The following is a 20,222-nucleotide window of genomic DNA, read 5'->3' on the forward strand; positions in this document are numbered from 1 at the left end:
GGGTTACATTTGTTCTCTGCTGGCATTTTTCCATGGCAGTTTCTTCCTTGGACACAAAAGCAACCAAAGATGAAGTCACCAACACCCTGCTCACATCTCAGTGCAAGCAAATCCTTCCACCCGCTGACAGGAGCCTGAGGTCCCAGCTTTTACGGGAGAGGAGGCAGGAAACAGGAGAAGGAAAATGTAGATGTTCAGCCCTGGCATTCCGGGGGCAGGGGGGCTGGCTGTCCCCTGCCTGTCCCAGCCACCCATCATGCTGGTGACAGCCATCTGTCACCTGCCTCAGCCCCCCAGATAATGCTCATCTGCCCCTGGCCAGCAGAAGAGCTGTCCCTGAATGAGGAGGTGGAAGAGGCGACAGAGTGCAGCTAAAGCCCAATTTTCATTGACACTCAGAGTCTCTGACAGCTGTTAGAAGAAGAATGTGATTTTGAAATTTAAATAACACACTTCTGCATTCGGCTCAGGGAGACAACCTGAGGATAAGCAGTTTATCGCCTGAGCCACCGTGAAGCAGGCAGGGAGAGAGGCTGCCTGCCCCTCCAACTCCTCACCGCACCCCACAGGGGTCTCTGACAGGCACGGCCAGCCTGCCCAGGGACATTAAACCTCGCACTCCCTTCCCTCTGTGCAGCCAAGTGGGGGGAGGGTGCAGGTGCCAGGGTCAAGCACCTGCCTCACTGGGCCTAGGGAGGCGGAGGGGGTGAAGTGGGGAAAGCAAGGGGCCTCCCTAGGCATCCACAAGGCTAAGCTGGACCCAGTCCTGCCTCAGCCCCACCAGGGCCACTGCAGTGCCCTTCCTGGCGGACTCGTCACCAGGACAGCCCGACCCCTCTCCAAAGGCTCAGCCCTCCAGACAGAAAGGCATCCTGGCTCTGCCACAGAGGGGTCATGAGCAAGATCCCAAAGGAAGAGACCCCAGGGAGGTCCCCCCCCGGCCTGCCACCATTCACTGTTCCTCGGGCTCACTGACGCTCAGAAGACCTGGGGTCCCCCCATCACCCCTCGCTTGGTCAGGCTGCTCACCCAGGCTTCCAGCCACGATCTGCCGGGGACATCGCCACTCCCAGTCCCACCTCCTGCTCTTCCATCACCTCCCTGACTTCCCCAGGCACCGCCAGTTCCTGCCTCCCCTCAGCTCCCAGGCAGCGCTTCGTCTACATCACTTGGGTAACACAAGGCATCCGGTAGGTGTTGGCCCGCCCCACTGGACGGGGAGGACAAGGGTCCGGCATCCCACAGCAGTGGCCTGCATGGTCCCCAGAGCACACAGTCCATGAGAACTAAACAAAACAGAGCTCCTCCCAGCCCGGCCCAAGCCCACTTCGCCACGGGTACCTCCTGCATCCCAGAGGATCCACCCATCTCTATACCCCAAAGCTCTGAGACACAGCACACACGTTTCTACTGCTCGTGAGGACATCTCAGTGGCTTTTTCCTAGACAGGTCTAACACTCCCACTCAACCATCATTTCCCCCGGGGCCACAGACAATGACCCCAGTCACCCTGTGCAGGGCACATGTGAAAAGCTGCCCCTGTGGTACTGCCAGTCCTGCAGAGCAGCTGCACGGCTCCATTTTACAGATTAGAAAAACAAGGTTCAGGGGACTGAGTGAACTTGAGGTCACGCAGCTGGGAGGGCCAGGCCAAGACTCAAGATTAGGACTAGCCAACATCAAAGTCCACAGCATAGGATTCTCTACGGATGTGTAGCAGGCACAAAGCACAGTGTTAGGCACCCAGGGGATACCAAGAGGAAGGGACTCATGGGGCAGAGAACCCACCCAGCAATGATACACATGCCCGACAACTGTGTTCTGATTTCTTTTCCCTGAAATCTCTTCCCACGCATTAGGCGAGAGCAGGACATCTGGATGCTTCCACCATGCGAGGCCCCTGGCAAGGGGGAGGGTTAATGCTATATCCCCCTCTGCCACATCCCTAAAGAGGAGACCATTGGACCCTCCAGCAAGAATGTCCCTGGCTGTAATGGTTCCATTAGAGCAAGATGGCCTACCTGGAAGTGTGCTGGCCAGCCAAAGTGAACACTGCCCAACCTTACCTCTGACCCACAAAAGCCACCGATCCCAGGGCTCTCACCAGCCTCTACCTGTCCACACCCAGTCACAGTGTGGCACACCCAAGCCATTGCCACCCAAGACTCCCACCGAGCCCCTGGGTCCCACTGCGCTCTGAAAATCACCGTCACCTCCACTGCAGCCCCACCAAGCACTGTGCCGATGCAGAAGGCAGCCTCGTGTCACCAACAGGCACGCAACCATGTACCACATGCCAGGCTGTAGACCAGTCCTGCCACCATCACCATCTGACCTTGCAGAAATCTCTCCAGGGTGATTTTTAAACAGCTAACATATCTTCATGCAACATGCCAGGCCCTGGGCCAAGCACTCACCTGCGCTATCTCATTTAGTCTTTGCAAAAATCCTAGCAGACAGGTGTTTCTGCCAGTCCCATGTTGGGCAAGAGAGGAGCCACCTGCCTGAGGTGCACAATGGGTGGGGCTGGAATCCAAACCTGAACCCTGGTCCACAGTGGTCCCTTCTCTCTGGACCTGTTTCCTTTCAGAGGTGAAGAGGTGGGCCCGCCTAATCCCTAAGCTCCCTTCCTGCTATAGAAAAGAAAAGGATGCTCTATAAATATGCCTATGCCCCAGCTAAGACTGGCATGAAATGCTGAGGGCTTGGACACTCCCAGCTCCTCACCCAGAATCCACACACAGAGCTTATGACAGCCAAGGTTATCTGCCTGTCACTTCTTCCTGTCCCTTAGGACACTGCTGCCCTCACCCTGTCCTTTCCATTCTCACACTGCTGTCCAGCCACGTGCCTGGGTCTCCACTGAGACCCACACTTCTGGGGGCTCCAGCTCACCTCGCAGAATCTCTTTCCCCAGAGCAACCTCTTCTGCCTGAGATGTCTCTTTTCTGCCTTGTTCCACCCTCTCCTACCTCCCCAGATGTATTCATAGGGTCACAGAAGCCTGGAGACAAGAAGGTCACTCAACTTCAGCTCCTGGGCCGCCGCATCCTCTCCAACCTTGTGCATCCACTGTACATGGCCGCTGAAAGAGGATGTCGACCTGTCAAGCCCAGCTCAGACTCTTAACATGCACCAGGTATGTGGTATGGCTTCTGTCCATTCTCACTGAATCCTCCTTACCAACGCATCTTACAAACACAAGAACTACAGCTCGAAAGGGCCACAGGGAGGACTGAGACCACACACCTGCTACGCTTTGGATTTTACAGCCCCAAGGGCTCATGTTTTGAAGACTTGGGCCCAACTGATGGAGCTACTTGGAGATGGTGGAGCATTTAGGATGGAGTGGGAGGGAGTGGAAGGAAGTTGAGTCGCTGGCAGTGTGCCCGGTCCCTCTGTCTCTCGCTCTTGTCTTTCTGTCTCTGTCTCTCTCTGACTCTCTGTCTCTCTGTCTCTTTCTGTCTCTTTTTTTTTTCGTGCAAATGCAATTCCACCATGATATTCCACCTTGCCACAGGCCCAAAAGCAACAGGACCAGAAACCATGGACTGAAACCTCTGAAATCTTGAGTCAAAACAAACTTTTCCTTCGTATACCTTGTTTAAATCAGGTGTTTCATCACAGCAACAGAAGGCTGACTAGCATACACTCCCAAAAGGCCAAGCCAGGATTCAAAGCCTGGAATGTCTGAGCCCATATTCTTGCCACACACCAGCTGCCTCCTTAATGTTATTTCATGTTTGCAAGACAGGCCTGAATTGCAAGACCCAGGACAAAACACCTCTCTTCTCCATGAGATCTCTCCTTCATCTTCAAGGTGAGGGCAGACAGCCGTCTAACGTTCCTTTGCTGTGAGTCCAGGCACAGCCAGTGCGTCCATCTGGCCTTGCACTCGGGAAGGGATGACTGCTGTACCCAGGGCCTGCCAGATGGGATGAGGCAGAGAGGAAGGGAGATCTGAGGGCCTTCAGAGGGGGTTACAGGAATACTGGCATCCCTCCTCACCAACAGAAACTCGACAGGACTTTCCAAGAACCCCAACAGAGAGAGACTGCAGGCAATGAGGAACCACACTGTTATTGGAGGCTCCTATAACATGACGCCAAATCTCAGACAGGACAGGTTGAAGAGAAAGACGCAAATGCATCCCAAAGATCCCAGAGTCCCCTTCCCTAGTCCCCCAGCTGGAACAGCACAACCCAGAAGAGGCCACCAAGCCTCTGTGTCCTCCTAGCCTTTTCAGACAGAGGTGGCAGAGGAACTCCGCACAGGTGTGTGGCAGCAGAAGAAACTTCTACCAGCTAAATGCGATCCTTCAGGCTGGCACCTTTACAAGCCCACAGCACAGGCGCAAGATCTTGAGGTCCCTGGGATCCAGGCTGGTCTGCACACCCACCATGCCATTCTTTCCTGTGTGCCTTCATGGGGCGCAGGCCCAGATGCCCTGCTCTAAGCTTATGTCCTCATTCTTCAGAAAAGAAACATGAGGTCTAGAGACAGGAAATGACACATCCAAGGCCCAACAGGGGATTTGGAGTAGAGACTGGGGTGAAATTAGCCTCCCAGCTCCCATTCCTGCCTTCTTTCTGTTATGCTCCCCACAATGGCCCACTTGGTTTCTTGGTGGCCCCTCCTTCCAGCTGTCCCAAGTTTTCCCAGACAGACACCCACTCTCCTACCTCTGGGGCTGCTCTGTGTAGAGCAGAATCCATAGGGGCAATGAGGAGGAACTGTCACAGTCCCCAGAGCCTACCTAGCCCGTGAGGTGGGGGCAACCCCAGAGCTCAGAGATCCAGAGCTATGTGGGACCCGGTTATCTCTGGACAGCAGGCAATAAGGAGTTGATTCAGTGAGCTGCATATCCAGTAATTTCCTCATTTGTCTTGTCAACATCCTTGTCCCATAGAGTGTCAAGTCCATTACATAAAGATTTTCTGCTAGGAAGATACTTAAGTGTTGAGTCCAGGAAGCAACAGGGGCCTGGGTTAAGGTGAGGACCTCAGAGCTCCAGCATTCAGGGAATAAGCCAAAGTTACTTCTCTACCAGAGTAAACTCAATGGCACCTGGCTGCGCAGTAATAGTCAGCTGGTACCAGGGCCATGGGGAGGGGATGACACAGGGGTGATCTGGACCCCCAGGGCACCTCCACGCCTACGCCAGCAATGTCTCATCCAATATCTGAGGCCCAGAGCACTGTCTCAAAAAAACTGATCCAAAATGGACCTCTATTCAAAACTAACCAGGAAATGTGACAGTCAAAACACTGAGTATGCCAGGCATGGTGGCACATGCCTGTAATCCCAGCACTCGGGAGACTGAGGCAGGAGGATCATAGAGAATTCAAGACCAGCCTGGGCTACAAAGTGACCTCAAGGCCAGCCTGAACTGCATAGCAAGACCCTGTCTCAAAGAGACAAAAACAAAACAACAGCAACAAAAGACCACTGATTAGAAAGGACTTCAGTCTGGCTATGGTCTAGCTCAGCTTTGTAGGGTGGGCAAGACTCAATATGAGGATGCTCTAGCCCATGTTGCTAGGATTCCCCCACCTGGGGTGGGGATTGATAGTGGGAGCCAGGAGCAGAGGGTTCAATGTAACTGATCAGCTTTGAGGTCTCCACCCCACTCTCCACCACCCCCAAGCACCACCAGGGCCCCAGGTCGTGTCCAATGGGCCACTACAGCTTGGATCTGGCATGTCCCCCAAAGCCTGTGTGTCCAGCCTGGCACCACTGAGAGGTGGTAGAAACTTCGTAGAGGTGGGCTCAGTGAGGACGTCCTTGGTCAGTGGGAACATGCCCTAGAAAGGGACCATGGGGAGCTGGTCTCTCCTTCTTCCTCTATTTCACTTCCTAGCCATGGGGGAAACAGTTTCGCTCCACCAGGAGCTCCCATCATGATGTGCCAGCAACAGAGCCAACTAATCATAGAAAGAAACCTCTAAAACTGGGCCAAAGTAAACCTGTTCTCTTTATCAGTTAATTATCTCGGGTATTTCTTATAGTTATAGAAAGCTGACTAACATGCTGGCCAGTGCCTCTCTCTTCACATGGGTCCAGGATTTCTGCTACCAGGAACACACATACCAACCCCATCTCCAACACCTACAGCAGGCATTCCCACCAGGGAGGAGGGTCACCTCAAAGGAGCAAAACCTAGTTCTCAGGTAGGAAAAAACATAGATACTACAGTGGCTTGTGCTCTTCCAAAACTAGACCCTTTGCGACAAAATTTATTTCTTGGTCTTCCATTTGTCTAGTTAGGGCAAATTAATTTCTCTCATGGGCAATAATAATGAAAATAATGGTTGAGAAACATAGTCATAGAGAATGCTTCATTCGAGAGGTTCAGAGTCTCACTGGAAAGTCATAGTTTATAGCAGTGATTCTCAACTAGCCGTGACTGTGCCCCTCAGGGGATATTTGGTCATGGCTGGGGACATTTTGGTTGTCACGACTGGAGGATGTGTTGGTGCATCTAACGCACAGAGGCCAGGGGTGATACTAAACCTCCTACAACACACAAAGTGGTTCTTCTGAAAGAAAGAACTACCCAGGCCAAAGTGTCAGCACTACTGCTGCTGAGAAGAGAAACTGGGCCCAGAAGCCTTCTGAGACTGCCACAGAAGCTCCTGGAAACCTGGTGCCTGCAGTGAAGAAGCCCTGCTCTGGCCATCTGAGCACCACGACGGCTCCTGGAAAAGCTCACCCTCCCCATAGCTCCAAGCAACACTAAGGTGGAGACCCGTCCCCAGTGCCCAGGCGTGGCGGGTGGCCCTGAGCCCCAGGCCTCCCTAACGCCAGAGAGAGCAAGGCCAAGACCACAAAGGTTATTTGCCTTCTGTGCATTTACCCAGCAAGCAAAGCCAGAGGCCAGCGTGGTCCCTCTCGCTCCCCAAGGAAGGCCAGGCGGGGCATGGCTAGGACTGGGGAGTCCTCCCTGGAATGCCTTCCTCAGTGGTTCCGAAGCCAAGGGAAGACCCAGCACGGGCCAGAGTGTGGTAACACTAGCAGTCTAGGAGAGTCTCCCTTACATAAGATACTTAGGTTAAGAAGTGCTTCAGAGTTCAGATTTTATTTTAATTTGGGGATATTTGCATATGCATAGTGAGCGATCTTGGGAGTAGAACCCAAACACAGATTCCAATTGTTTCATATGCACCTGATGCATTAGTAAACTTACACAACACTTTTAGTGCACAGCACCCATCGCATGTGTCAGGTGCTGGATGTTCCACTGTAACAACGTAACAGCAGACAAAAAAATGTGGACTTTGGAAAATTTTAGATTTGGGGGTTTGGGGATTAAAGGTGCTCCATCTGTACCAAAAACCCCAGCTATGCTTCCTGAAATTTCCCACCAGGTTTGCAGCACGCCATGAACTTTATGGTTCACCGACTCACACATAGCTCACAACAATCCAACAAGGTAAGGCTGCTACAGTCCCCACTTCACAGCAGAGGAAACTGAGGCACAGAGACCTTAAGCAACTTGGCCAAGGAGAACAGCCCCAAAGCAGAAGAGCCAGGGAGCTGGGAAGAAGGAACAAGGGCAGGTGCGGGTGACATCAAGCTTCAGCTTCAAGACCATGAGAGTCAAAATGCTAGGAAAGAAGGCCCTCAAGTGCTTTGCTCCAGACGACCAAGGAGAAGGTGATATGCTCTCCCTCTTCACAGGCCAGGCCCCGAGACGCAGGCACACTAAGGGCAAACTGATGCAGAGCAGAGTCAATGGCAGCTCAGAGCGGCATGAGGACAAGAGAACAGGCCGTGTCCCAGCAAAGCCACTTACCTGAGAAGATTGAAGCAAGCCTGAAGATGTCCGAAAGGCGCGAGGTCACGGGCTCGTAGGGGGAGGCTTCATAGAACTCCTCACCTAGAAGAGAGGTGGGCATCAGACACAGCTCCCCCTCCCCACACCATTCCCAGTCTGGGAAAGGTCCACTGCGAGGGCTTGTGCCGTCAGGGAGGATGAGCCCTTCAAAATGCAAAGCGCTGCCCAGGCAAATCCGGAATGAAAGGTTGCCCCTCGCACATGGGCAAGTTACTTCCCTCCAACTAGCACCTCCAGGGCAGGTGCTACTGCCTAGTTCTCTCCCATCACCTCCCTGCACAAGCAGCCCCTTTGACAAACATCCAAATGCTTCTGGAAAGGAGGACGGGAAAGGTAGAACAACCACCTGTGAAAGTCAAGTATCAATCATAGGATCTGAAGGTAGAGGCCCCATGACCACTGAGTACAAATTACTCATTTCACAAGAAAGGTTTCTGTGGTGGTCCAGAGAGGTGAATCCACCTGCCTGAGGTCACACAGCTTCTCTCAGCAGCTTCCTTCTACATCTTGTCTTCTGGCCCTCACTCCACACTGGTTCTGTGCAGGTCCCTCCAGAAGAAAGAATCTCCTCTTTGCTTCCCATCATGTGCCAAGAAAGTTTGGCAGAACGGGGTGAAGGTCACTGGGCCCAACTCCTGTTCCTGTCTGCCTAACATCCCCCAAACAACCTCTGCCACTTGCCCTCAGACCTTTCCATCAGAGTAAATGGGAAAGCAGAAGATAAACGGCACGGGGCTGCTCTAGGGACACCACCACCTCCTCAGCAGGAGCCCCAGGTGTCTGCCAACACCTCGAAGGGAAGGAAACGTCCTCTCTGAGGAGGAGAAATCAACGCGGACTCACTCGGACTGCATGCGGTGAGGGGCAGGGTGGACGGGGGTACCCACAGCCACACATAACAGTAACCACTTCCCATCTGTGGGGGCCTCCTCCATGAGCAGCCACCCCCTGGCTGTGGGGAGCCCAAGTGAGCAGCACCTGTGGGGACATCTGCAGGAAGAAACAGCCCTCAGAAGAGGGGCCTCAGAATGCTCTTGCAGGAGGCTCCGCAACCAGCCACGTGGTCCCCACCCCTGGGAATGCAGATGCAGCAAGCCCTGTGAGGTTCACAGAGGAAGGAGTCCAGCTGCTGGGGCCAGCAGACCCCCAGGAAAGGTACAGAGCCCTGGAGCAGAAAAGGAAATGTGCGCACTCCTGGTGAGATGGCCTCCACCCCTCACCTTCCCTCATAGGAGCACCCCATGTGCCAGGCCACACACAATGCATGCAGGGGTGACCAGTGGCCTCATCCAGATGCCTGGCATCATCATGGTCCCTGTCCAAACCCTGCTCCCTGATGACCTCAGTCACCTCCATTCCACCCACTGGCACTTAACTTACACCCTGTCCTAGGAAACTCCGAGGGTTGGGGCCCCCGGCCATTGCTGCCTATTGGATCCAAACGCTAGAACAGCCTAGGGAGCCCTTTCATAATAATAATAATAAATAAGGTGCTTTCAGGGTGCCCACACTCCTGAGTGTGCTTTAGACACTTCGGCTCAATCCCATCCTCTCTTCACTGCTCTGAGAGTAGGCACAACTGTTCCCCTCCTTTACTGACAAGAAACGAGGGAGAGAAACATTAAGTAACTTGCCCAAAGTGACTCAGCGTCACGCAGCTAGAAAGCGGCAGCTCCAGGCTTCAAACCCAGGCTCCGGGGCCCAAGTGCTTTGCCACCAAGAACACTGTCTGCAAACTGACGCGGTGTTATTGCAGCCACCTCCCTCCTCTCTGAGCGCTGTCTTTGTTCCACCTCTCGGAGGAGCAGTCCTGGCTGCCACGGCTGGCCCTCCCAAAGGCACCTAGCGCCTAGCTACGTAGCACAGCACCATGCCTGGGTAGGACCAGCCAGGACCAGTGACTAAGAGGGTCCCTGGAGGAACAGCCGCCCCCAGGAGCAGCTGGAGGAGCTTCACCCAGTCTCTACCTTCACCCAAACTTGCCGTTCCTTTAGCAGATTGGGCCAATGGGAAATCCTAGGCCCAGGATGTCAGATCTTGGGAACAGACACATGGGAGACAACTTTGCGCTTCACTGTAGAAGGATTAAGAGTCTCTGTTTCAGTGTCACCTGGCTTTGAATCTCCATGTGGCCCCCAGGGACAGCACTGTATAAAAACTCTCGGAGGTAAAGGCAGAGAAGGAAGTGGGCCGCCAGCCGTGAGAACTTCACAGGCCAGCTAAAGAGACCTGGACACTCTGTGAGGACCCTGGGCCCAAGCCTGGGTCCTACCACCAGCTCACTGTGTACCCCAGCAGCCATTCCACCTCTCTGTGCCTCAGATTTCCCACCCAGTGTGGGGTGAGCCCAAGCTCTCCCCAGCTTCTTTGCAGTTCAGACTCTGGGAGCCCCGTGGCCACATCTTCAGAGGCCACCTGCCTGCCACAGCCCACCTGCCTTCCTCCACCGCCAGTGCAGGCAGAGGCCTCGAGCCAGCACCATGAGCTCAGCCTCAGGCGGAGGGAGAACACTGAGCCAAAACCTGGGTGAATCACACCCACCCGCAGGGGCCAAGGGAAGCCAAGAATGGGAAGGAGAGTTCAAACCCACGCAGATCTCTCCTCCCCTCCGTGCCCTCCCTGGCCCAGGCCCAAGCCTGCTATTAAGTGCGATTACAGAGCATGGGGAGGTTCTCGCAGCCTCCCTAGGGAGACCATTCAACCCCAGCTGTGAATAATTAACTCTCAGGTGGACTCTGTCACTCACAGGGACAGGATCTGCTGTTCAAAGGCCTCCTGGACAGATCTGGAGTCCAAGACACAGGAGCATGTGGACCCCCAGGGGAGAAAAGGCAGGCTTCAGCAGAAGGGGGCAAGCTGGGGATGGGAAAGCTCTCCTAGCCTGGAAGTGGCCAGCGTAGGGACCCCAGCTTCTTGCAGTGCCACCGCTCTCAAAGGCACACAGTAAGTACTTAACTGATGGTCACTGAATAAAGTAGTTAAAAAAGAAAAAACTCATCCTATGGCCTGGAACCAGAGACAGTCATCTTTAGCAACACGCTCCCAAGTCTAAAAGGGCCTTGAAGACCCTCAGCAACGTACAAAGAAAAGCACAGAGCAGCTCATCACTATCTCAAAGTGAGAAACACATCACCTCTCCAGACAGGGCCCTGCAGCATGCTGCGCTGATAACGCCACACGGGGCCACAGAGATGGGCAGGGCTGTTGGTGCGAAAGCACCGGGCGGCCCACGGCTCTTCTACCAGCAGCCCTGTCCCTCCCTGTCCACTTTGCAGCCCAGGCAAACCCACCCCAGCCTGCTGCCTACTGTCCTCTAGGCTGACGCTGAAGGCCGCCAGGAAGAGAAGAAGGAAGCAAAATTACTGCGCTCAGGAGTCAGGAGCCTTCACTGTGCAGAGTCAGCCTCTGAGTGACAGTCCCTTGTCCCCCGTGAGCAAAGTGCAGGTGCCTTAGGACAGTGTTTCCCTCTCTGCCTATTGTAGCTCCAGGAATCGAGGTTGCCAGGGAGAAGTGCAGCTTGAAGCATGAGGAATTACAGTTATTAATGGCAGCAATACTAATAATAATTATATGCGCTTCTTATTCCTATATTCACAGCATATTTGAGCCACCTTAGTGCCTGCTCAGAATCCCTCCATCTGCAGCCTCCAGACCTGCAGCTGGAATCCTCCTCCTCTTCCGGCACCCTGGAGAGAGTTCTTCTCTGATCTAAGCCTAATCCCCTACCCGGCCCTGGACCCACCCGCAGTGCTCCACCAGGGCCACAGTCCACAGAGGACACTCCTGTCTTCTTCCCCTCCGGGTCTCCGCCACCACCATCCTACCCTGGAATTTAAATCGCTCCACCCCCTCTCATCTTTAAAAAAGAAAACCTATCATCCTTTGTTCTCTCCTCTTCACACTAAAATTCTGTGGAAAGTTGTCTGTGCTTATCACTTCCAACCCCCCAGCTCCCCATCCACTCCCTCATCAGGTTCCTGTCCCCAGCAGCCACCTCAGAAGCTCACCGAAGGACGCCAGAGACACTGCGTCCCTCCCTCTCCCTCAGAAATGTGTGCCTCTGCTGGGAACGAGCCCCTCCCTGTCTACTGCCCCATTCCTGAACTTCTACCCTGGAGCCCCCTGAGTCACCCGTTCCTGCCCCGATCCTTTAAGTCACTGGCCCCAGGGGCTGTATCACTACCCTGCCCGATAGCACCCACTCCAGGGCTCTAGTTAGCACCCAAAGCCTGATGTCCACTTCCAGATCTCTCTCTCTGCAAGTCCTTGAGCTCCAGACACGTAAGTCTGCAGGACATGGCCCATGATAAGGGGCACATGGCCCCAAATAACCCCTTCATGCCCTGCCCTCGTCCCCCAAAGCCTTCACCACTGCATCTCCCCGTCAGCTGCCCAAAACAGGATGTGCCCCTCGACCCCTCTCTCCCCCATCTCATGAGGCGCCAGTCACCAAGACCTGTTGATTCGGCCTTCTAAACAGTGCTAAGGTCTACCCTGCCCTTTCTTACCACTGTCTATGTCCGGCCACCATCATTTCTGGCCTGTATCCCAACAGTGGCTTCTGAACAGTCCTTACAAGCGACTCTTCACTAGCACCACACAGACATTCTTGTGAAGCACAGATCTAATCAGCTCCCTGCTTTCAGGGTCCCTGCTGCGCACCGACCTCCCTGTCCCCGACTTCTCCTCCACACCCTTTCTGCTCTGCGCTCTACCCTGTGGCAGTTCTGCAGGAAGGTTCAACTCACCTGGGGCCCAGGCCCTGCCGGTCCCTCCACCAGACCCGCTCAACTGACTCACTCTTCGGATTCTCTTCTGACGTGGCCTCCTCCAGGAAGCCTCTTCAGATTTCATAACGGGTTAGATGTCCACCTGAGGTGTGACTACTGCACCCTGTGCCTTCCCATTACAGCACCCACGCTGTCAAATGACAGAAGTCCCCTTACTGCACCCAGCTCCAGACCTCGAGCTCCCTGAGAGCGTGCTCTCAGCTGCTCCCACAACACCTAGCAGGCCGTCCCCTCAGTGAACATCTATTGAATTAATAAATGAGCATCCTCCAGTCTCCTAAAGCATGCAAAATCCCCACGCCCCGGTCTGCAGGGGGCAGGGACAGGGTACCGCTGAGGGAGGGGCCCCAGGTTTCTGCTGCCCACACCCAAGCAGCGTAGACAATACCTAGGCCAGGTATGGTGAATGGAAGCCACACGACTTCATGACACATGAAGGGTGGATGTCCAGGACCAAGGCTCTGGGCTCGGTCCCAGGGCTCAGGGCAGCAGGAGTGGCAGAGGATGCCCTGTCTCTCTGGGCAGCACCCCTGTTGGCAGGCACATGCCACCTTTCCTCTCTCCTCACTCTCACTTCCCTAGTGTCCTGGTGCCCTTTGTTTCAACTTCTCATGAAGAAGGGGCCCTTCACATGGTCCTGGCTTGAACATCTGTTCTTCCTTCCCACCCATATCATTTCCCTCTTGTCCAGCGTTGGTTCTCCTTTGCCCACCACCTTCAGCTGTCACCAAAGCCACCCTCAGCAGGTGGTTGCTTACTCTGGGGCCTAGGTTCTGTCTGGGGAGGGACAATTCACCCCATGACCCAGTCCTCCTCCTGGGTCTCGGCCCCTTCGCGCCTTCCCACTGCCCACCCGACTCTGCGGGGCGCTTACCCTCTGTCAGCCCCAGATGGATGCTCCAGTAGATCTGCAGGCACTGGAGCTCCTTCTTCATGCCCCGCTTGCAGCGGCAGTCGTACAGCGGGCTCTCCTGCAGGACCTCCAAGGCTGCCTGGCACTCCTTGTTGGCCAGCATGGTGTTGCGGTCCCGGCCCGCCAGGCACTGCCGCAGCGTTCGGTACCGGGAGCTGCAGTTGGACTCGGCCGCGCACAGCTCATTGGCCCGGACACAGTCCACTGGGGGGCGCCAGCCGTGGAGCTCAGGGCCCTGCAGGGAGGAAGGGCTGGCCAAAGAGCGGAGGGTCTCGTCTGGGTAGTGGGGAGGGAAGACAAGCATGAATGAGGGCCGCCACACTCCCCGCCCCGAGATGCAGGCCTGGGGCTCGGGCCCTCCTGGGAAGGTCACACCCATCTTGCACCAAAGGGCACCTGGACGGCTCAGCAGAAACCGCCCTCCTGGGGCCCCCAGAGGCTGTCATACTCCCCCTCTCCACAGTTTGGGCTCTGTTCCTCCTCCGTAAAGGCCTAGGAGCATAGCACGATGAAGCCAAGAAGGCCCTCTCTGGAGACCACAGTCCGTCTAGCATGGCAGCGGCCCAGAGTGCACTGTCTCGGCTTCCCCAAGAGCTGCATGTGCAAAGCGGGAGCTCCGTTCTACGCCACCCAGCCCCCTACAAACCTCCGCTCCAGGCAGAGACTCCTCCATCATGCCCTGAAGGCACCAAAACGTCATTAACGTTCAGAGCCTGCCCAGTTTATTCAGACCCTGCAGCGCAGGAAAACTGAGACCCATAGAAGAGATGCCAAGCCCGTGGCACATACAGAGGCAGAAGAAGCCCCTCTGAGCCCTAACCTCCTCATTCTGAGTTGCGAGACTTGCCAAGAAGACAGTAAGAGATAAGCCCAGCCCTGCCAGCGAGGCTGCCCAGGAGAGAGGAGCGACCCTTCCAGGAGCAGCCCCTCCACAGCTTCTAGTCCAACCTCACACCACATGGAGGCCTGAGAATAGGCCTGCTGTGGTCAAGCCCCTCCCAAGCCCCGCCTTTAGGAAATGCATTTGTGTGCAGGTGAGCACTGCCACCTCTCCCTCTGCCCTCCTCCCTGCCTCCTTCTACCAGTTGGCTTCTCTTGCTTCCTGCCTCCCAAGTACACACCTGTTATCCCAGCCCTGGAAAGGCTGAGGCAGAAAGACTGCAAGTTTGAGTCCCACCTGGGAAGCTTACTTAGACCCTGTCTATTACAGACGTCTGGGGACGTAGCTCAGTGCCGAGGTCCTGAGTTCAATCCCCAGCACTGCAAAAGCAGAAATCCAACAAATAAAAGACAAGGGCTCTGTTCTCAGCAGACTCATCTCTTCTCCTTTCTAAATGGCCTGGCTTCTCTCTCCTCCACTTTTTGGTTTTCTTTCCTTCCCTCCCCTGAAACCTTCTTCCCTTCTATATTGTTCTTCCTTCCAAAAGCCAAATGATAAGTCAACTGCAAAAAGAAAGGCACCTCCCTCCTTCAGGGAGCCTTTCAGAGCAGCCTCACTTCTGCAAAAGAAGGAGCACCCATCAGTCCACCCTCCTCATCCATTGCCCCAGGAGCCTCACAAGGGAGCGGGTGGGGAAGGAGATTCCGAGGAGAAGGGCAAGGACAGGCTGGCCTGACCCTTTCCAAAGCCACATTCTCAAAATGGTTCCCTCCAGATGTGAACGTCTTCCTCCCATCTTCCTGTCCTCCCTCAGCCCCTAACTGCAGACCCTGCCCCAGAAAGGCCCCACCCCACAGCCACAGCCAGGACTGCCTTTCCCAAGATCCATAAAATGACTTGAGAGACTTACTCCACTTCCTCCAGCCCCAAAACGTAATAATAAAATCTTAGGTCATTAACCCCCTCCTCAGAATACCGCAGAAACCCCCCATGCCTGCCCAGAGCACCAATCTCAGGCCTTCTCCCTAGGAGGCTGGCTCAGGGGGTAGCTAACGCAGGGGGACAGCGACACCTAGGGGTAGAGCAATGCACAGCCAGCAGGTCACTCCCCAGCGCCCCTAGGGAAAAGGAATCTCTCCCAGAGGGAGCCGGGCAGGAGGCCTACCCAACGGGAGACCTGTAAGGAGAAGAGCAGAGGTTGGGCGCAAGTGGGGGAGGCTTAGGGGCTAGGGCCAAAGATGTTCTTCTTCACTGACCACACCTCCACCCGCAACAGGAAAAGCTGGAGGATATGGCCACACTGAGATAAGACCGGAGCAGAAACCAGCTCAGAGAGGGAGGCACAGGCAGTGGAGACTGCCCAGACACGGGCTGGAGAGAGCGTCCTGCACACAAGCTGAGGTGGCATCTTTCTTTCTGAGCTTCAGCAGATTCCTACGTCCCCAATCCGGACTGAGTGCCTCCAGGGCACCCAGGAGCAGCTGAGCCAACACCCCCACCTGCACCTGCTGGCTCCCGTCCCAACCAGCCAGCCCTGGGCTCTCCATGGACCTGCCCCTGGCTCCCTAGTGGGTGGCCCCCCTCTGACTGTCCATGAGACCTAAGACTGGGATATCCTCGCATCCTCAGCCTTCTGTAGGCTCAGGATTGACAGCAGGCTTCATGCAGGGATGTTAGCCTTAGGGGTGGGGTGAAAAGGGCACAGCCTGCCCGGCAGGTGGAGCCTAGAGCCCCAAGAGATGGTCCTTACATGATCCTGGATAGGCCCCCCAGGCCAAAAGTAAAATCTCTCTTTTCCTGCTAACTGGCACCAATGATGCGGTAGGGACGTTCTCTGCAAATGGCTGGGGCCTCCTTTCACCAACTGTCCCTGGCTCTTGTGATCAGCTCCCTGGCCCCCTGACCAATCAAGCCTGGTCAGAGAAGAGAATCAAGGCAACCTAGAGCCTTTAGCCAAGAATCCTAGGAGAGGAGAGGGCAAAAGGTGTTCTGGAGATGTTTCCCAACCCTGCATGGGGGGAAACTTGGATCCACCAAGACCAGACATGTGGAGCGTCTTCTAGAAATATGGGGGTACCATGAGACAACACAGAGCTCTGGTCGCCTTCCTGTATCCAGTACCACCCCCTGAACTGCGCATTAGATTGTCACTGAGAAGTGGCCCTTCATACCAGCCCCAACTCAAGTCACTGTCCCCATGGCATTCTCTCCGTGGACACCAACACTGGAGGTCAGGATGGCTGGCAAAAAGGCCTGTCTCTCCACAACAGAGGATGACCGCCAAAGCCTCTGCTTCTGGGAGCTCCCACCACCATCTCCCAAGCTGAAATTGTCTGCAGAGTCTCCAGCTCCCAAAAGCCTCTGTCCTGAGTGGGATTTCCAACCAATTCCCAACTATGGGCTCCTGGCTAACAAAAGGGCCCTAGGGCTGAAGTTGCCTTAACACCGCCCACCCTGTCCTGTCAAGAGCCTGCTGGAGCCCTGTGGTCACCCGCCTAAGCCCTTGGTCCAGCTTAGAAAGGGATTTCTCAAAGGACAGGGAACTGAAGGGCTATGACCCAAGAGGACATGGACCTTCCTCTCCAGCAGAGGCCCCTCCTCTCTCACCATGAAGGCCCCAGACCACAGACACTGGTGGGCATTTCTGCTCGTCCCCCATACGCACACACAAACCATGAGCAGAAGTGCTAGTGCCCTTCTGGGAAACAGGAGAGTTGATGCCTCAGCCTCCTCAGCTGGGGGCAGCCCTCCTGCAAAATGGGGGTCCAGGCGAGGCAGAGGTGCTCTCCTTCAACCCCTGCCCTGGGAAGGTACCCACACCTGGGATTCCTGCTCGCTTAGGAAGTATGTAGCTTAGCAGCAAAGCAATCTGGCTGTTTCGCTTGAAATACAATTTTCTTTTCTTCTTGGCCTTGATCATTCTAAGCCCCAGAAAGCTGTTTTCAAAGCAGCAATGGGAGAAAAGGTCAGGTTTTATAAGAGCTCCTTCAGAATGAGCGTCCACTTCCAAGGGGCTGTGGGGTGGGCTACAGGGCCACCAAGTGCCCATAGCACTGTCCAGCTGCCTCCCTCTGCCCCTCCCACTCCACAGAGCTGCCGCTGGCTTAGAGAGGCAGGATGGGGAAGGCCACACCCCAAGGCAGGGCCTTGTCCCTGAAGAACTCAGAGTGGGGCGAGGCAAGGGGTCCAGGACCCAGCCAACACTGACTCCCGGGGACCCCAATCCTCTGCCCCAGTCTGGGGAACACTGCTTAGACCACAAACCTCTTTCTGCCAACAGCATCTCCCTCCCCACTGGGGCCTTCACGGAGCCCCTCCCACAGGAAGAAAGGGGCGAACTTGTGTTCCCCTCTTCCCAGGCAGGCTGGTCGCCACCAGCTACACAGCCAGCCAGGATGCCTGGAGCAGCACCGCGCTGAAGCAGCCCTGTGCTCTTTCGACTCTCTCTCTCTCTCTCTCTCTCTCTCTCTCTCTCTCTCTCTCACTCACACACACACACACACACACACACACACACACACACACAGTTCAGGAGGTCGCTCTCAGGAACACCTGCTCTCAGGGCAGCAGCTCCCCCAGGACTCTGGGCCAGCACCAACCCTTTCAAACGCCCTCTTTTCCTCCCCAGCACCTGGACACCCGCATTCTCCAGAGCCATTTCCAGCAGCTGAGATTTCACACAGCACAACAGAGGGCGAGGGGCGTGAGAATGAATGCACTGGGGCTCAGGGGCACAAAGCAGCCCCTCTTTCCTGCCCCGAGGGAGGGGGCTTACAGAATGAGCAGTGGTCTTTGTCCAGGTCCCTTTTCCTCCTTCATCCCCCGCCGTCTCCTCCCGCAGAAACTTTGGCTTTCTCCGCCCCTCCTACCCTTGGCTACAGGGCCTGGACCCCAGAGGTGGAGGGAGTAGAGGCAGCCGTGCACCGCTGCTGCCCACCCACCGGGCTCAGGTCTGGCTGGACCGGAAGGCCAAGGGTAGGGAGAAACTTGCAAAGTGTTCCAAGGACTGGGGAGGTGGGGTGCATTTTCCAGAGGCTGACTGGCAGGTGGGGGGTTCCTCTGGGGCTCCCCGCAGATGTCCAACCTGCAGCTCCTGCACAAACCCTGGCCCTCTGCTGCGATCGACACCGGCACCGACCGGGAAAGGTGGGACAGACAAGATTTTTCTCCCTTCCCTCTTCTCTTCCAGATCGAGTTTTTTTCCCTCCCTTAAGTTGCAGCTATTCGAACCCATTATTTCGAGGAAAATGAGTGCCATCACAGCGTGCGCGTGAAGAGTGTGTGTGTGAGTGTGAGAGAGAGAGAGAGAGAGAGAGAGAGAGAGAGAGAGAGAGAGAGAGAGAGAGAGACAGCGAGCGAGTGTGGTATGAATGTTGGAAGGCTTCTTCCCAATCCCCCCCGCCCCGCGCAGCCAGCCAGCCGCGGCTCTGCTCCCTCCACCCGCGTCCACGCCGCCCGGCCAGCTCGGTTCGCCGGAGCCGAAGCCAGGCTCGCCCCTCTGCGCGCTCCCCGCGAGTATCCTGCGGCGCCTGCCCCGCTTGCCCCCCTCCCCCGTCCCAGGTCCCGGCTTGCTGCCCGCGCCCCAACGCGCGGCCGCCCGCAGGTACTCACCTAAAAAGAAGAGCAGGCAGAAGGCGTTTGCCAAGATCATGTTAAATAAATCCCACAGTTATTTTGTCTTTCTCTCTTAGGTTAAAAAAATGAAACAAAATTTTAAAAAATAATAATAGCCAAGCAGTGGTAATCAGCCCCGAATCCAATGCGGAGATCACAGCCTGTCCGCCTGATGATATCCTGAGTCCTGCGATTCTCGCCTCTGGCTGGAGCGGGTAGGGTGGGAGGCGGGCGGTGGGCTGCCCCTCGACGCCCCCCCTTGCCCACCAAAACCAAGCACACGTTGCTGTTTCTGGCTGCTTTCTAAGCCCACAGCCGGTCCTGAGGTCAGCCCTCCCCTCCACTCGTCCGGGAAGGAGAGCCCCCGCGGGTCCAATACCCCTGCGCTTCCCGGGGGACTGGGGAGGTGGGGGGCGAGGCGATCGAAGAGTGCAGAGCTGGAGGGAGGTGGCGAGGGAGGAGGTCAGAACAAATGCAAATCGGAAAGAAATCCACCGACGGGTGTGAGCGACGGGTGTGAGCGTCGGGAACAATCCAGTCGGTGCTCCGAGGACAGGAGACCGGAGTCCCTTCTTTCCCACCAAGATGAAGAAAAGATTTTTTTAAAAATCTTCAGCTAACCTTCGTTCGCTCACTTTTTTCCTAATGGAATTCCAGTGGCCGTGTGTCTCAGCGCGCGTCTTTCCTCGCCCTCCCTCTCCGCTCCTCTCCACTCCCTCGCTCTCGCTCTCCGCTCGCGCTCTCTCCAGCTCTCCCTCGCTCTCCTCCCCCTCCGCGCTCCCCCTCTCCCTGCTCCTCCCTCCGCCCGCCCCCTCCCCCTGCGCGGCTCCCTCGCCGCTGCTCTCGCGCCCGCGCCCCTCTCCTCCGCCCCGGGCTCTGCGCTCCGGCTCCCAGGCGGCTGGCGGCGCGGGGCGCGGGAGCGCGGCGGAGTAGCGACACTCTGCAGCGGCGGCGGCGACACGGCGGTGGCGGTGGCGCCGGGGGAACGCTGACCGGAGGGAGAGCTCCACCGCCGTCTCCCCCTGCTCAGCCGCTCGCCCTTCCCCGGACTGACCTGCTGCCTGTGCCGGAGACTGACCGGCTTCCAGGGTGACAGCTCGAGCTCAAACCCACCAAAGCCTCCGCACCCTCCCCGGCCCCACAGAGCCTCCTTCCTGGCCGCGCGGAGGCTGAGCTCTCCAATCTCCA

The 20,222-nt window shown here is 56.1% G+C and overlaps 1 protein-coding gene across 3 annotated transcripts in view; it reads right to left on the bottom strand.

The window, feature by feature from the left end:
* Positions 1-19,768, bottom strand: part of Gfra2 (GDNF family receptor alpha 2) — an 89,665-nt gene extending 69,897 nt beyond the window's left edge. The window contains exons 1-3 of one of the 3 annotated variants that reach the window (XM_005373636.1): positions 19,032-19,768; positions 13,502-13,816; positions 7,796-7,879 (exon numbers count right to left, since the gene is read on the bottom strand). In XM_005373636.1, coding sequence (XP_005373693.1) covers positions 7,796-7,879; positions 13,502-13,816; positions 19,032-19,071 — 439 coding nt within the window. In that variant the 5' untranslated portion in view covers positions 19,072-19,768. Of the gene's footprint in view, positions 1-7,795; positions 7,880-13,501; positions 14,190-19,031 lie in introns of those variants that run through there. The other 2 variants (XM_005373635.2, XM_005373637.1) reach the window with 2 other exon arrangements.
* Between the last annotated feature and the right edge of the window lie 454 nt (positions 19,769-20,222).

Source organism: Chinchilla lanigera, unplaced genomic scaffold (assembly GCF_000276665.1).
Source record: "Chinchilla lanigera isolate Chin_1 unplaced genomic scaffold, ChiLan1.0 scaffold00002, whole genome shotgun sequence".
Taxonomy (NCBI): domain Eukaryota; kingdom Metazoa; phylum Chordata; class Mammalia; order Rodentia; family Chinchillidae; genus Chinchilla; species Chinchilla lanigera.